The 17,745-nt window shown below is 39.0% G+C and overlaps 2 protein-coding genes across 2 annotated transcripts; both read left to right on the forward strand.

Annotated features, from left to right (window-relative positions):
- Positions 1–3,795: 3,795 nt before the first annotated feature.
- LOC133726021 (probable membrane metalloprotease ARASP2, chloroplastic) lies at positions 3,796–5,786 on the forward strand. The gene has a single exon (XM_062153467.1). It carries the CDS (start codon positions 4,104–4,106, stop codon positions 5,460–5,462), a length of 1,359 nt encoding a protein of 452 aa, XP_062009451.1. The 5' UTR covers positions 3,796–4,103; the 3' UTR covers positions 5,463–5,786.
- Positions 5,787–12,148: 6,362 nt separating this feature from the next.
- Positions 12,149–15,344, forward strand: LOC133726022 (transcription factor MYB101). Its single transcript, XM_062153468.1, has 3 exons — positions 12,149–12,956; positions 13,431–14,388; positions 14,613–15,344. The coding sequence occupies exons 1-3, from the start codon at positions 12,600–12,602 to the stop codon at positions 14,900–14,902; spliced, it is 1,605 nt and encodes a 534-aa protein (XP_062009452.1). The 5' UTR covers positions 12,149–12,599; the 3' UTR covers positions 14,903–15,344.
- The last annotated feature ends 2,401 nt before the right edge of the window (positions 15,345–17,745 follow it).

The following is a 17,745-nucleotide window of genomic DNA, read 5'->3' on the forward strand; positions in this document are numbered from 1 at the left end:
GCTATAGGATTTGAAGTTGGGGGAACCAGAAACATTTGTGGTGCATGAAGGTGGATTCAGACGCAGCGGCGGTGTTTGATCGGCGATCGGCGGTGGGAATCGGACGAGCAAGATGATTTGAATCTTGATGATTCAAATCAGGGGAAGAAGAAACCAGAAAAGAAGAAGAAGAAAGAAAGAAGAATAAAGAAAAAAAGAAAAGAAAAGAAAGAAAGAATTTGAGGGTAAATCGGACATTTTGTCTTCATTAAGTGACTCACGTGCATCGCACGTGCAAAATTGGGAAAAATTCACCAACGGTGTCGGGACACTTAGGGACTTTCAGAATGATACCTGAACTTACAAAGTTATCAATGTGATACCTGGACTTATTTTTTCGTATCAATGTGATACCTACGGCCAATTTCTGTCACGGAGCCGTTACGGAAATTGGTCATAGGTACGATGTTGATACGCAAAAAAGAGTCCAGGTATCACATTGATAACTTTGTAAGTTCAGGTATCATTCTGAAAGTCCCCTAAGTGTCCAGACACCGTTGGTGAATTTTTCCCTTAATAAAAATGTTGTTTTTACTGTTTTCATATCCATGCAATGCACATGTGGTTGGTAGAGGTTTTTCAATTGTCACTCACTTCTTTAAATACATACGAATTTCTGCTCTTTTTTATTTTATTAAAATAATTATTTAGATGATTTCATATGAGTATTTGTTTTCTAGACTAAATATATATATATATATATATATATATATATATATGTGTGTGTGTGTGTGTGTGTGTGTGTCTATATCTCAGTGTTCTGCAAGTTTAGACATATTATAAAATTCATGCTCTATAAATATTAAGCTCATGGCAAAGGTGAATTTCAAATGACACACAGAATTCGGAAAGTGATCTTGTGGCATGTCTAAACATGACAAACCATGTCATCTTTCATAATCTCACTATTGCCAAAGCATGATCATTAGAATTTATTCTAATAGACAAAATCTTTGAGAATTTTTTTCTCTTATGATTTTTCATGCTCTACAAATTGACACATAGACATGAGAACCATACTCGTTAATCATTATTATTGTTTTTTAGTTTTTTTTTTTTATGGAAATAGGTCAGCCTTTTCATTAAAATTCAGCAAGTAATACAAAAACAAAACACCCCTATGGGGTCGACAGAAAGAATCGTTCCTTAGAACCTTATGAAACCCTATTCTAGGAGAATAACATCCCAAAAAATCTCGAGTACACCCACTTTTTAGGAAATTCACACACCATTATTCTAACAAAAACCAAAAAACCTCGAAGCAGACAAAAAATGGAATCAACTAAGGCTCTGGTTTTTGCGACCCAAACAAAATTTAAATAGTACTATAGGCCCTAGAGCCCCATTCCAGCCAAAAGCAATCCACAACCCAGTTGGAATCCCAGATAGCCTAACCTGTTAGACCGTCAAATGCCAGCCCACAGTCACCTCCACCCCTGTGAAGCCCAAACTCGGGGAGCCCAAAGCAAGGAGCCCAACAACAGTCAGCCCAGCAGGAGGACAAGGCAGCCCAATCAGCTCAGACGCCATCACCGATCTCCCTCATCTCAGAGTTCCAGCCACCAACGCCAGCACTGGCACCAAGTGCAGCCCATGCCCAGCGCCGGAACTCTGCAAGCACCGACGACGAAGGCTCAGCACAATCCGTCACCATCGCTCCTCCCTCAGGAGTTGCCTCCGACACCCGAGATCGGGTCTTACCACCTTTCCAGCCCCGACGACCCCCATCGGTTCTGCAATCAAAACCATCCACCACCAGATTGTCTCCCCTACGGGACAACATCGGAAGCAGCCAATGACCAGTATCCAGCACGGCCATTGGACCGAGAATAAAACTGCAAGGAAAAAACAGATGGGCACGTCGGAGAACACCCCCGCCACCACCGCCCACAAACTAATCAGACAAACAAATGGAAGACATCCCCGCTATCAGAGTTGAAGGATCACCGCTGCCGGTCAGATTTGGGAATTTTGTTGAAGACTGTCGCCGTCGAGTAAACCCTAGCAGAGCTAGGTCAATAGCATCTTTGTATGCTTCATGCACAATATTGTTTTATAGTTTTGATTGAACAGCGACTATTAAGAGAAATTTTATTCACACACCTCTAAATACTAAATACACGTCCCTTTTTTCATACACCTAACATCACATTTTATGGGTAAGTCAAATTACCAAAAGAGATATTTATATTAACAATAAAGAAACATAGTTGGAATCAAGAAACATCTGCAGTTTTTTTTTTTTTTTTTCCAGGTCTACCGCAGATGGATATCATGAATTTGATTCTCAATAATTTAGTATGCATGGGATCAAGCCTTCTTATCAATCTAATTTCAAAAATGTATTAATTGTCCAAATGATATGGACAAACAAGAGCAAGTGAAAACTGTTGAAAAATTCCTCAAGAACTCTTGTGATGTATTGTTTTGTTTCGCTCCAATTTCATCATCAGTAGTTCACAAAAGTCAACAATTGGCATCTGAGTATTGTCTTGGTCAAGTCCTCAATGATAAGCAATTCCCCATTGGCATCTGAGTATGTTCAACCCAACAAGTGAAAAGCAATTAGAACATTCTTTGGTTGCCGTTGTATTAACTTTAGTGATGACCATGTGATTTACCGAAACTCTCACATTGAGCCATTGAGGAATTGATGCTGAGTCTTCTAGTGTAATATGCCTATCATTTTTTTTTTTTCAACTGCAACAATGCAATAGGTAGTCTCTCTTGTATAAGAAAAAAAAATAGGTAGTCTCTTACTGGATATTTATCTCAATTTATTTCAGCAAAAAAGAAAAGAAAAAGGATATGTATTTAGTGAAAAGATATTGTGTATTGTGAATGAGGATAGTTTAGGAAGTTTGGTGTTGTGTTTCTAGTAAAATATTAAAATAAAAAAGTTAATAGGTTGTGTATTAAGTAAGAGATGTGTATCTATCATTTAGCAATGTGTAAATAAAATTTCTCAACTATTAATTACATATTGATGTTTCCCAGCCATGTAATAATTGGACAGATATGCAAGAGATGTTAAAGTTATCACAAATATGCAACAATCATTATGATCATTTGAACAAAACTGTTCACTTGGTCACCCACCATTGAATTTAAAATGTTGAAAGTAAAATAATTAATTTTTTTGCATTTAATTTAAATCCTTGATATTACATACAAAAGTTACTGAACACAAAATCCTTAGTTTAGTAACCACAATAAACAAAACAAGTAAATTGATTAAACTAGTTATTAATGATAAGTGATAACTTTCATGAAAAGGTTTTTTTTTTTTTTTTTTACTTGTTTAAAACTGAGCTAACATCACATCGTCTTTTCATGTAAAGGTGGAAAGAATTCAAGTCATCCACTTGAAAAGAAGAAAAAGAATAAAATAGTGAAAACGAGCATGTTATATATTAAGGCAACTTACACAATTTGTTAAATCATTTGTAGCTGTAACGCCGTATGTTCTCATTGCATGTGTATAGTTCTAATCGCCTAGTTCTTTGGTGGTGCTGTTTAATACCGTATGATCCAATACCAACCCAAACAATCTAGCAATTACCGACTTCAATAAGTCGGAGGAACCGTGGCGGTCCCAGGTTTTGAAAAATGACTCAAATTCGGTTTGGCCAAAAAGGCCACGATACCAAAACCGAGACCAGTCCTTGATTTGACATGCTCAAGATTTTGTGAATTCATGAGGGCAGGCTATATTAAGAGGTGAAGAACTTGTGAAAACTGGCTGGGTTTTCATCGCAGCCCAGTAATTGACTGAGATCGAAGCAATAGGCCCAGTACTATGCAAAAACGTCTTGACTATCAACTCATGGACCACCTCTGCCCTGCGCCGGTCAATCCCACAACCGGGTTCCGGTGACCCGGATAAGTTGGGCCCTTCCTTTACCCAAAAAGGCAAAAGGCACTCGAGACGCGGAGAGGGAGGAGGCAAAGACAAGTGAGTCACTCCACTTCCCCTCCACAAAATCTCAATATGTATGAATTATCCAATCCCCTCTCTATCACAAAACCCAGCCTCACCTTCTTAATACACACCCAGAAAAACCATGGTTATTAATCTCTCATCTTCTCCACCCTCATCTTCTTTGTCTTTCATCAAGTTAACCAATTCAAGGTCCCCCATCTCTGAGTTTCCATCAAAACCCAAAACCCACCTCCCAAAGCCCCTATCTTGCTGCTCATTTTCTTCATCAGACCTTAACTTTCATTGCAAGGATCCATTTTTATCTGTAAAGGGTAGGAACCCAAATGGGAGAAGGTTAAAGTTCAGGTCTTGTGCACTTCCTGGTTTTGATTATGGCAACTTTGAGAGTGTTCAGTCAGTTTTGGAGGCAGCTGGAGTGTTAACAGCCATCATTGTTGTTCATGAAAGTGGTCATTTCCTTGCTGCTTATCTTCAGGGTATCCATGTAAGTAAATTTGCAGTTGGGTTTGGTCCAATTTTAGCTAAATTCAATGCCAACAATGTAGAGTATTCCATCAGAGCTTTCCCTCTAGGAGGGTTTGTTGGGTTTCCTGATAATGATCCAAATAGTGATATTCCAGTTGATGATGTAAATTTGCTCAAGAATAGGCCAATATTGGATAGAGTAATAGTGGTTTCAGCTGGTGTGATTGCCAACATAATTTTTGCCTATGCTATAATCTTTACTCAAGTCTTGTCAGTTGGTTTGCCTATACAAGAGGGCTATCCTGGGGTTCTTGTGCCTGAGGTTCGACCCTTTTCGGCTGCTTCCCGAGACGGGTTGCTTGCAGGTGATGTGATCCTTGAGGTTAATGGAATTCAATTGCCGAAAGGAGGGTCTAATGCTGTTACAGGGGTTGTTGATGTGATTAAGAAAAATCCAAAAAGAAATGTGGTTCTTAAGGTTGAGAGGGGAAAGCAGGATTTCGAGATTGGGGTTACCCCCGATGAGAATTATGATGGAACAGGCAAAATTGGAGTGCAGTTATCACCAAATGTTAAGCTTTCAAAAGCTAAACCCAAAAATATATCGGAGGCTTTCAATTATACAGGGAGAGAGTTCTGGGGCTTGTCGTTTAATGTATTGGATAGCTTAAAACAGACTGTTCTAAACTTCTCGCAGACAGCTAGTAAAGTTTCGGGTCCAGTTGCCATCATTGCTGTTGGTGCAGAAGTTGCAAGGTCGAATCTTGATGGACTGTATCAATTTGCTGCTTTGCTTAATCTTAACCTTGCAGTGATCAACCTTCTTCCCTTACCTGCTCTAGATGGAGGTACCTTGGCTTTCATACTTATAGAGGCTGCTAGGGGTGGGAGAAAACTCCCTCTAGAAGTGGAACAGACGATTATGTCGTCAGGGATAACGGTAGTTGTTTTCCTAGGATTATTCCTTATTGTCCGGGACACACTTAATCTTGATTTTATCAGAGACATGTTGTGATTGCTGACAAAATGTCAGAGTCCAAATGCAACTTGGGTTTGGGGAAGTCCCTGTGAAGCTTATCATCTGATGTCTAAGAGAGGGAACAAACCAAGATCTTAAGAGGATGCTTGACATGATTTTGTTGCTTTCATCCAATACAATAGGTTGGAGGTACTTATGGCATCCTCTTTTTCTCAATTTGTTTCACAACATGTGGTTCTTTACCTTCCTGTAAATCATACTTTCAATTAATGATGTTGGCAACATTTACATAAACGATGTACTTTAATCTCTCAATTTGCTTTATAATTGTCCATGAATACAAGGTTTATACTCAAATTCTTTTGTGGTAAATCCGTAAATATCTGGTAATTGACCTTGTAGAATATATGGGAAATCTTTGCATTTCATTGTTTTACTCATATATTAAAAATTCTAAGTTTTCCTTCAGTATGATATTGAATGTGGGCAATAGTGTCTTGTTTTGCTTCTCTTTGAACTCTTGGTGCGTCACTCAAGAAGGAACACACTTTTCTACTATTTTGCTGGACAAACTTGGCATCAATTCATCGTTTTGTCTGTTGAATTCCTGCATATTTGCAAGTATTACAGAAGAGTTATAAGTAATGTTTTAGTTATCAGTTGTTATGATTATTACTATATTATGAAAAGTTTACAAATATGCTGTATCTACAGCATGATACTAACCGAGGCAATTGAGTTCAAGATTATAAATGGTTCCCCATTCCTTGGCTAGGTAATAGGGTCTGTACTCTGAGAAGGAATTAGAATTACAGATGATGCATTCTAAGACCTCCCTTTGTGGCCTTCAAGGCCAATCTTTGGAGTGATTTGACCGATTAGAGACCTATATTCTGATTTTTAGTTTCCTTTAATGTTACTAGGAAGGACAGGGATAGCAATTTTTAAGGTTGGGTCTGCACTTCTACTGTATTGATTAGATTTCAAACTCATGACAGTGACTTGAGTTCAGTATGCAATGATTCATGGCTTCAATATGGGATCTGTTGATCGGCGGAGACACCAATACTGTAAATCTTTCCTGTAATCAACACAATAATTAGAGAGAAATGTAGGTATTTTCCTTGCATAGGTATTACCTTTAAGATTGATCTTAGGGTCTGTTAGGTAGCTGAGATTGGTTTGAAAGTAAATTTCCTCATTAAATCACAGAAGGTTCCAATTAGAAAATCCTATGATAACTGGTGCGGATTCACATGGGCGCAAAATCTGTAAACTTTGATGTGCGCAGTAATCCATAATGAATCTTGTATGAGAGATTTAAGATGTATGAGTTTGTCTTTGCTTTACCCTCTGTTGTTTATATGTGGTGGTATTCGATCAGAAGATCATCTTTGTGCTCGACATGCTTGGAGGATTTCATTTTTTGGCTCGTGTTTATATCCAGAGGACTCCACTTGCTACGAATCTTGTGATGAAACTTACCTTTGCCCCTTAACAAATGCTATCCCAGAGGTGCAACCCTGTTATAAAAGCTGCTATTATGTTGAGAACAGTGTTGCTTCTTTGACCGGAGGATCAAATCCGAGTAAAAAGTTGGAGATAAAATATATCGGCTCCATTTTTGGACTTTTGTATGCTCGTTTTAATTCAGCCAAGCCTATCGTAATCAAAATCACTTTGCTAACATTAAAAACTCATCCAATTGTATAAGGTCATTGTTATTATGTGTCATAAAAAAAGAAGGTCATTTTTATTATGCAGATGTTTGCTGTTAAAATCTAGTTATTATATTGGGCCATTTGGGCCACGACCATACAACTTAAAAGACAATTTGTTTCTCTCTTTTAAGTGTTTTTTATTTTTATTTTTATTTTTTAATAAACATCACATATATTTTCATTAATAAAATTAAAGCAAGAATGATCATTACATATCCTTCCGCTACCATATATAGATAGACAAGAAGTTGTGGTGAAACCACAGTGATACATATGACATGTCCATTCATTAGACGTGTTATGCTCACTTAATAAAAACAAGTCTATACACTATGTCAATACTACAACATAGTAAATAGGCAAATAACCGAAAAACTCACTAAAAACTAACAAGCAAAGCTCTCCCCAAAGATGTAGGGAATTATTGGAAACATGGTTCTAAAAAACGACCTGGGCGGTTGCTTAGGCTCCGCCTAGGCGCTGGGTGTCAGTGTACCGTTCTGACTTTGGCCTGGGCAAAGTCATTAGGCGTTGGGTCTTCAGGCAGCCGCCTAGGCGGGGCTAGGCGGCCTGGGCGCTGGGTATTGGGCAGTCGGAACTCTTCGCGTCTCTTCTCTTCTCTCTCTCTCTCTCTCGTTTCTGACGCTGATTATCAATAGCTTGAAGATTTCTCTCTCATGAAGAGTTTTCTTTGATTTTTTCTAGGAGAGAGGAAAGAAGATTCGATAACCGCTTAGAAAGGAGAGAGAAAATTGGTCATACAATCTGAATACAGTGAAGAAGAGAGAGAGAGAGAGAGAGAGAGAGAGAGAGAGAGAGAGAGAGAGAGAGAGAGAGAGAGAGAGAGAGAGAGAGAGAGAGGGAGAGATGCAGAAATTGGAGGTGATAGAAGATGAAAACCTGATTAGGCAAGAGAACGTGGTTTGGTCAAAGTTGACCACTACAACTCAAATTAATAGTTTTTCTGATAAAATTTAGGATAAATATATATATCATAACGTTTATTTATAATTATCTGATTAGTAATTTGAACTATTTAATGGTGGGTTTAGTTTTTTGAATATAAAAATGCGGTAAAAAATTATTAGCAACACAAGAACTATTCTACCTATATGTATTTATTATTAAAATTAAAATTAAAAAATAACAACCGCCTAGGCTCCAGCTTAAGCTCCTAGGCGCTACGCACTTGGTCACCGCCCGACTAGTGTCTAGCGATTTTTAGAACCTTGATTGGAAATAAGAAGTTAACAACTAACAATAGCTAGGAGCTCCACAAGGAAAGCCCAAGCCCAAAGACGAACATGACTGGTCCAACGCAGACCCAATCATCCTCCCTCTACACAAACAGCTGTGCGCACAGCAACATCGCTTCATCGCTCCTCTACCACTCCAAGACCTCACCACCACCACCACCATTCCAAGACATCGTCGACCACCAGAAGGTCACATCGTTGGCATCCCAAGTAGATCTGAATCCAAAACCAATTTGAATCAACCTGAAAAAAAAAAAAAAAAATCAAACCGCCATAGAAACCACCCAGAGCTGGAGTTGCACATGGAACCAATGAAAGCCAAGCATCCCAAAGGCTGAAAACAACGACCTTCGTGCCTCAGAATTCACGCTGCAATCCAACGGCAATCAATCCATTCAAGCATTTGAGCACAGCACTCCCTATAGAGCTATTGCTGAGTTTTAGCACCAAAATACTCGTTCGGCAGCAGGCCACAACGTCGGCTAGGCCAAAGGCTAGCCTAGACATCAGGCCTCCACAAGACGTGCAAGGATTTGCAGCGACTTCGGTCTTTGGCTACTCTAGAGGACGGCTAGGGTTTTCTTTTTTTTGTCTTTTTCCCCTCAGTGTTGGATTTGTTTCTCCCTTTTAAGTTCAATTCAAGAAAAACCTACTTTATTATGTCTAATGTTATTTTTTTTTTTCTAATTAATTAGACCTGAAAGTTTTTTTTTTTTTCTAAAAGAAGGGTTGTCAATCCATTAAACATACGAAGATGTAGGTGACTACAAAACATGATCCGCCCTCGCGAGCTACGTCAAAATCCAGCCATGCAGGGCTACCCTGAAGTAGGTGTGTAAATGAGCCGAGCCGGAGCGAATACCAAGGTGATCATGTTCGGCTCATTTGTTTTTTTATCAAGCTTGAGCCGGGCTAAAGCTTGAATTTTTTTTTCCATGCTCAAGCTCGGCTCGGCTTGAATATTTTCTTAAGCCCGAGCTAGGCTCGGCTCGGCTCAATTTATTGGACGAGCTCGAGCTTAAATAGAAACGTCTTGGCTCATTTGACTTTAAATTAAAAAGAAAAAAAAAATTAAAATAATAATCCAAATATAATGTCTAACCATCACACAAATCCCTTTTGACTTTATTGTAATATATTTTACTTAAATGTTCAGATTCTCTTCCAATTGAAAAGGAAGATAATAAAAATAATTAAAGATTTGAGATTAGAAAAATTATATTTTTATTTATATTATAAATTTTCATGAGTGGAGTTTTAATACATGTTGAGTTTTAACAAACTCGAGCTACTCACGAGCTAGACGAGCCGAATATATTATTGTTCAAGCTCGGCTCGTTATTTTGTCGAGCTTATTATTGAGCTCAAGCTCGGCTCATTTATCTTACGAACACGAGCTGAACGAGCTAAAATCGAGCCGAATACGAGCTGTATCGAACCTATTTACAGCCCTACCCTGAAGCAACCTAAATGTAGCTACCCTAGGATGAAGCTCCAGTAACCAAAGTAACAAAGACAATGTTAGGGTTATGGACCAAAGTCCTCCTAACTTATTCATAAAGGACCAAAAATTACCCTGCGCAGATGGGGCTCCCTTGAATCCCAAATACGAGCCCAATAATGAATGGGCCGAAGAAACCTAGCTAAAAAAAGGACACAGGCCCAAGAAAATCTACTTTGGGCACCCAAGCAGAATGCAGCCTTCGACATTTTTCGGCAAAAGAACGCACAACGCCGCCGCCACCCTGGAGCAGTCCCACCACCACCTTCGACATTTTCCGGCAAAAACTGAATTAAATACTCCTCCCCCCCCCCAAACCTAGATTTATCTAATCTCTCGGTCACTTTCCCTCTTCCACTAGTAGAGTTTTTAAGTGCTTAAGTAATCTAGATCCAATATGGTAATAGTTTAATCGTCTAATTGAGTTTACCCTTAACTTAATTAACAAACTACATCTTATGCCACTCATATCTCTCTCTCTCTCTCTCCCCCCCCCCCCCCCCCCCCCATATCCACCTCACCAAAGTCAAATTCAGGCCTATGCATTCTCTTCTTCATGCTCTACTCCAACCATGGTGGCGAGGATTAACCTGGTGACCATGACGGCGCCGAGCTGGATTTCCGGCATTTGTCTCGCATTTTTCATGGAGCGCTTTGAGAGTTCGACAATTTCGATCCAGAAAGGGTTGGCGAAGGTGAGGACCATGGAGTTGGGGCCGGTGTCGTTGATAGCAAATTTTGAGTCTAGGTATCACATTGATGGCTTAGTAAGTCTGCATATCAAACTGGCCTGTGAAAGAGTTGAGAGACTGATAATGAATTTAACTCTACTAATTGTGATGGTGAACTGTGTGGCTTGTTGTAATCTGTTATAACTAAAATTTTAGAGTTAAGGGATTAAAATCTCATTGGAATGATAGGTGGGTTGGGGTGGCTAAGGGTGGAGATAAAAAAGAAATAACGAGAAATGTTAATTCACATATTTGTATGAAAGTAACTGATTATTTTATCTATCTAGATGCATTAATATACCAATTGTCACATAAACGGATAAAAGTGATCATTTATTGATTGGTAAGTGTCTATAAAAATATCATCACACTAATTAAACAGAATAAAAAAAATCTTGTTAGAACAAAAAAAAAAATTTGGCTACATGCATGAGTGGATGCATGGACGACTGTTATTAATAATGTCTGTAAATTTTGCCGTGGTCACACACTCAGCCAACGACTGGCAAATATCATCAGGCATGAACACATGGACAACGTGACTGAGTATCAACATAGCTTAAAAGCACTATTTACAATAAAGAAAAAACAGTCTTCTAAAAAAATAATAATAATAATAAAGAAAAAACAGCTACAAACGACAAAATGTCAAAATATAGAGGAAAACGACATTTACAATTGTTGATAAGTTACTACAATTGGCAGCCAATACGTATCGAGACAGACTGAAGATATCTAGAATTCTGAAAGATAACGAAAGATTTAAGAAAAATAAATTGTGGGAATCAAGGCAAATCTCTGTATATGGCAGAAAGAAACTCTATTCGGTAATAATGTCTAGACAAACAATAATAACTTGACGGGTCCTCAGGTGACATAACCCTAATAAACCAATTAGCACCGATTGAATAAGAACATCGAAAAGAAGCTCAATTTTCAATAGATATGACCTTTAACGTTAACAAAAGTTCAAAATGATTTCATTATTGGTAATGTGAGATACACTCTACGTGCATGAATCATATATCTATTGTTTCTGATTATACGATATTCAGTCAACAGTACGGTCCAACTAAAAATTAATGTAAAATAGAATTGAGTCATAAAATCAAAAGGGCAGATGCAATGAAAATCTCTCCCAATATATAGCTTGTCAAGTTTTCTTAAAATGTTTGGTTGACCTACAAAGAGAACATGTAGAAGATTACTAAATTTACCACGAACTTTGAAAATACAAGGTGAAATGTCTGAAGTGGTGTGTTCTAGAAGTGTGAGAGAGGGGGGATGAGATAGTGTATGGGTGTATATATTAACAATGACGGGTGGACATAGAAAACGCGTTCCGGGACGTACCACTTAGCATGCATCCCGGACCGAAATGGGTGCTCATCCCTCTAAATAAATCCCTTCAAGCACACTCACCTTCACCAAATCCCCAACTTTGGACCCCAAAAAAAAAAAAAAAAAAAAAAGCTTCCTATCTATGTCTCTTTTTTTTCTTTTTTTTTTCTCTAAATCTGAAACCCTCTCTCTTTCTACACCAAAAACAAGGATAGAAGATGGCCAAAAGAATTAATTAGAGAGAAGGGATAGCGAATAGAGACAAAGAGCTAGCTTGGTGTTTCTGTATCTCTCTAATTCTCCTCTCTTCTCTTTCCTGTATCTCTCTCATTATACCCTGGGAGAGGAGAGAGAACTCTTCTATAAACCAGCTCTCCCCTCTCTCCCTCTCTCCTCATCTCTCTTTCTCTCTCTGCTCTCATTTCTCAGAGTAGATACAAACCTAAACCCACCGAAGAAGAAAACCCTTGAAAATTGCAATACCATTTCCAAGGCAGAACACAAACACCAAACCCTCAAACAATCAAGAAAACCAAAACAGGTTGTGGTGGGTGGTTTTAGCTATCTATCTTTCTATCTATCCATCCACCTATCTATAGCCGGCTAGCTTTTTTGAGACGAGAATGATCGTGAGCAACAGCGGAGATGGATCAATGGACTTGAACGAGATGGTTGCGGCAGCCCAGTTAGGAGGTGGGGCCCACCAGCTTCATCAGCCCCTGCGGGGGCTGAAGAAGGGGCCGTGGACAGCGGCCGAGGATTCAATTCTGATGGAGTACGTGAAGAAACACGGCGAGGGGAACTGGAACGCCGTGCAGAAGAACTCGGGGCTGGCCAGGTGCGGCAAGAGCTGCAGGCTCCGGTGGGCTAACCATTTGAGGCCTAATCTCAAGAAAGGCTCTCTCACTGCAGAGGAGGAGCGAATGATCATCGAACTTCATGCCAAGTACGGCAACAAATGGGCTCGCATGGCTTCTCAGGTATATATACATGAATTTTTATTAATCTAGGTGGAGTCTGTTGTTAGATTTTTATGTTTTACTTGAAGTATATATGTCTTCTAATAAGCTTGTGTTTTTTTTCTTCTTGTCTATGTTTTGATGTGAACTCTTCTCGATCTTTCCTTTTCATCTTGATTTGGATTGTGACGCGAGCAGCTTTCATTTCCTATTACCTTTCGCTTTCTCTCTTTTCTTCTTTCTTGGTCTTCTTGGACTATCTGTCTTAATTTTTTGACGAACTTTTCATTTAATTTTTTTTTCCTATGGAATCCATTTTTCTATGATCTAGTTCGATTTTTTAATTTCCATTAATCCTGTTTATGATTCCCTCAGAACTGCGCACTCCTATGTGTCTGTTTATTCTTTAATTTTGACCTTTGTTTTAATTAAATCTCTGGTGTCTGATTAATTAATTAGTTTCTTGTGTCTGTTACTTTCAATTTGTATCATCAGTTACCCGGTAGGACTGACAACGAGATAAAGAACTACTGGAACACAAGAATGAAGAGACGCCAGAGAGCCGGATTACCAATTTACCCTCACGAGCTTCAACATGAAGTCGCTGCTTCATTTCACCACCAACAAGCTCATCAGCAGCAGCAGAGGCATAACTCAAACTCGTCCTCTTCTTCATTTTCATCGCTCCTTTCCTCCTCGCATCCTCGAAAAGCAAATTACAGCTCTACCCCATCGCTCTCTCTTTATGACCACATCAGTTTTGATGCCTCTCTGCCGAACCACCACAACTCTCCTTCTCTTAATTACTCCAACTCCGCCATGATGACCCAGTTCAACGGTAACAGTGGCTTTACTATCCCGCTATCTCCGGTTTCACCGGTTTCCCCATTTGGGTCATCGTCTTCAGCACTGTTCAACCAGACCAATATTCCAAACCAAACCCTTCTGCCAACTCCATCTCAATACTACAACTCAGGTCATGGAGGTTTTGGCAATTACAGTACTCTTAGCCTTGGCTCGATGATCATGGGGACTCCTACTTATGAGCCAATGAACTCAGAGCTCCCTTCGAACCAAACACCACCATACTCACCATACACCCCCACGAAACCTGCTTCTTCTGCTAACTTTAATGGCGGTGAGGGTCTGATGGAGGCTTCCGGCAACACCAATGGCTATGAGATTGAAACGGTAACCTCTCAAGGAAAGAGAGGCAGTGGTCTGCTGGATGATGTGTTGGTGCAAGCTGATGTAATTTGTGGGAACAAGAGATCAAGGAGTGGAGACAGCTCATCCGGCGAGTCAGGGAAAGACAAATATATAGTGGAGGAGGAGGATGAGTCTGCTGGTCAGGAAGAGGAAGAAGACAATGTGCAAGAGGAATCAACTTGGAAGAGCAGCGGTGACAATAGTGCTGAAAACCTAAGGGAAGGTAGCTCTTCTCCGTCAGTTGGTAAGATACATCTAACAAATTAATAAAGGAGAGGATCTTCTATACTTTTTTTAATATAGATCGAACCGTTATTTTGCTTCAGTGGCCTAAACTCTGTTTTTATGAAATGAAAAACAGTAAAAAAATCTGAAACACTATTTTGGGAACAAACTTGATGAGCTAACATCAAACTGATTAAGTTTACTAATAGCTTAAGTTGTTGCCTTTTGATTTTGTTGTCACAGGGATGAAACCAAGTGAGGATCCACTAGAGGATATGGACGATGACTTGTTAAGCCTGCTCAACTTCCAATCTGCAGCGCCAGAATCCGAGTCGTGGTACGGGGGAAGCATTTCTGACCAGGCATCACCAGGCATGAATGGTGCAGGTGACAATAATAATGTGAGTCTAGACATTCGGCAAAACACATCGACATATGCATCCACGGTGAACATGAGTGCAGCAGAACCTGATGATGAAGTTAAGCGCAGCCTTCCTCCATGCTTCTGGAACAACATGCCTGGCATCTGCTAAGATTTGAAGCCCTCCATAATCATGAGATCCAACGTTGATCTGCGTGGTCCATTTCCCATGAAAGACTAGAGATAGTGATCGAGTGTACCATATGAGTACTGATCAAGACTAGAGGTTAGCTGGTGTGCATACATGGTTAAAATGCTAGAGTACCGTTCCTAGTGAGGATCGATGATCATGTGGGTTTATGTTTTATTAGTTAATTAGGTTTCCTTAGGGCTAGCTTTTCTAGCAAAAAGAGACAAGGAAGCTTAGAGTTCTTTTTCATCTAGAATTCAGTGTTTAATTATGTTGGAAGTTAAACCGAAACCCTGTAATGTTTAATGTCATGCATGCATGTGTTGTATATATCACCAATGTAGAATGTAGCAGTTCTAGTTTCGGCACCAGCTCCTATCTTTTGAGTTAGAACCATCAATCAATTCAGACTTTATAGCCCCGCTTTTTGGTACATGGTTTCTTTTTATTTATTTGTATTTCCTAAAAAATTTAATTTTTATTTCATGCTATTAGTTGGTGTTAAAATTTCTGATGCTTCACAGAAACTAAAAATTGTAGAATTGCACTTTTTTGGATACCTTAAACTGGGATCCAACCTATAACTTATCCGTCATTCTCTTATCTCCTTCACAAATTGTCTTCATAAGGTGCTTTCCCTTTCCTGCGTTGTTTACGCTATTGATGAGGTTTTGATCATCACTAAAGCTCGAGTCGTTTTACAAGCGCCCATCCCAATACCTTGAACTTTGCTCAAATGGTAACCCTAAGGGCTAGGGCAAGTTGTTGGTGTAAATTTCAAATGTAGAATTCCCGTTGCGGTATTCACACTACTAATGATATTTTTACCATCACTACAGTTTATATACTTTGGCAAGCTAGCGCCCGCCATAGTAGTACCTTGTATTTTGCTCAGATAGTAACCCTAGGAGCTAGGGCAAGTTGTTGGTATGGATATATTTAACCCCGGCACACTTCAAATGGAAAAGTTCACCTCTTGACTCTTGACTCTTGACTCTTGACGGTGACATACTGACATACACGTTTTGGTGACGACTGTGATTATTTGCGACGATTGCTATCCTCTCTGAATTCTATGTTTGTCGTAGCTGTCGTGCAGCCATCATATGCCAAAACTTTAAGGTCCTCAAGAACAAATACGAAAACTCCAATTTACAAGTAGGCAGCTTTATCACGAAACTTCGTCCAAAATAGCACTGCAATCTAAATATAGTGATATAGAGGTCCTTTTTCAGCTTTGATGCGGAAAGGTGGATCATCGTTGATCAAGTTGGATTGTCTTTGATGGAAAAAAGAAAATAATAATTTTTTTTTTTTAAATGAGCACTTCACGCATACTCTCTTTCCCCAATCGTCGCCTATTTTCCTCACTAATGCTGTAACATAAGCATAAATAAATGTGAGGCGAAACATTATTAATTAACTAAGAGTGACCCTGCATGCACGCCAGCATTTTTCACGATCTATCTCCTATGCTCTTTTCTACTTCAGATTTCTTCTAGTGCTGAAATTCCTGAAAAAAAGACTTCTCACGCCAAATAAAAATACTTCAAAGAAAACAAAAACTGAAAGAGAAAATTTATAACTTGATATTCGCTTCATAAATATACCGGATCCTTCTCTTGTTTTGGCTAGAGATGCACCTAGCTAACTTCTCCGATGAAAGTTAATTTTAACTTGAAAAGTGTAGTCATCCCCATGAGTATTCAATGCAGCTTGAAGTCTTTAAGATTCATTTAACCAACCAGTAACCAAATAATAAATCGACTATATAGCCATTTGGTTACTATTACCATCGAAAAGTTAGTCCGATATATTCAAATGAGCGAGCAATTTCATACGACATGGCTTGATTTCTTGTAGATCGAGTTGGTTTTTAAAGAATAGACTTGTGATCGGTAAAATTATTCTAATTGAACTAGTTTTACTAATTGACCGCTAACTGGAGTCTTCTTATACTTGATTAGGCAAAGCAACTCAGGCAAGCCAGACAGTGACTAAACTGATCAAAAAGCTAGCTGGGGACTGTGGTCAACGGTCCGCTTTGAACCAATCAGCTAGCTAGGTTTTGAAATTGTCAATGTTATGGGCATCAGTTAATTTTTCATAGCTTGACCATTTTTAGGTTTTGGTTGAGACAATGTACTGGTCAAATCGAGTGGGTAAAACGGACAGAACATATACTTCACCATTGAGAATCCTTGGTGTACAGTTGACTTTCGTAACTGATAATTTGAAGGACGAAAGTTGGAAATCGTGAATCAGAATTCAAGCATATAAATCCACCCCTCGGCCATCGATCATCACTCGGTTTAATGCCCATCGATCTGCCGTTTCCCTCTGCGCTAGGTTTGAAGCGTTACATTTCCACGTCAGTCAGCATTTTTATTTTGTTCTTTTTTTACATTGAAGAGGATCAAAACTATGATTGAGCCTAATTTTAACGCAATTTGAAAGATGATGTAGAAATTAGAAACTCTTATAAGTCATAACTGTAAGTCTATCATAAAATAGTCGGTAATTCATATTAATCCAACAAATTACTTCTCATATTCGGTCAAGTTTAAATTGACATGACATATAAGATGTTGAGGATTAGTACTCTGCTGGAAATGGTAGCAGAATAGTGGCATTAGGGAATGGAATTGGAGGTACTGCATGAATATACATTAATCGATTGCATGTATAGCACAAATTGGCATATTGTAATACCATATGGTACGTTTTGTGGGGGCACATAGAGATTGCATGAGCAAAAGATTGGTGGGGATCAATTGATACAATTACTTGTCCATGTAGCTAGCTAGCAATCTAGAATTGTATAG

The sequence above is a fragment of the Rosa rugosa genome, chromosome 1 (assembly GCF_958449725.1).
Source record: "Rosa rugosa chromosome 1, drRosRugo1.1, whole genome shotgun sequence".
In the NCBI taxonomy this organism is placed as follows: Eukaryota; Viridiplantae; Streptophyta; class Magnoliopsida; order Rosales; family Rosaceae; genus Rosa; species Rosa rugosa.

Excerpts from the sequence above, each read along its gene's own strand:
- LOC133726021 (XM_062153467.1), top strand. The coding sequence starts at position 4,104 with ATGGTTATTAATCTCTCATCTTCTCCACCCTCATCTTCTTTGTCTTTC.
- LOC133726022 (XM_062153468.1), top strand. The coding sequence starts at position 12,600 with ATGATCGTGAGCAACAGCGGAGATGGATCAATGGACTTGAACGAGATG. Across the intron at positions 12,957-13,430 it reads GGGCTCGCATGGCTTCTCAG|TTACCCGGTAGGACTGACAA; the intron begins GTATATATACAT and ends TTGTATCATCAG. Across the intron at positions 14,389-14,612 it reads TAGCTCTTCTCCGTCAGTTG|GGATGAAACCAAGTGAGGAT; the intron begins GTAAGATACATC and ends TTGTTGTCACAG.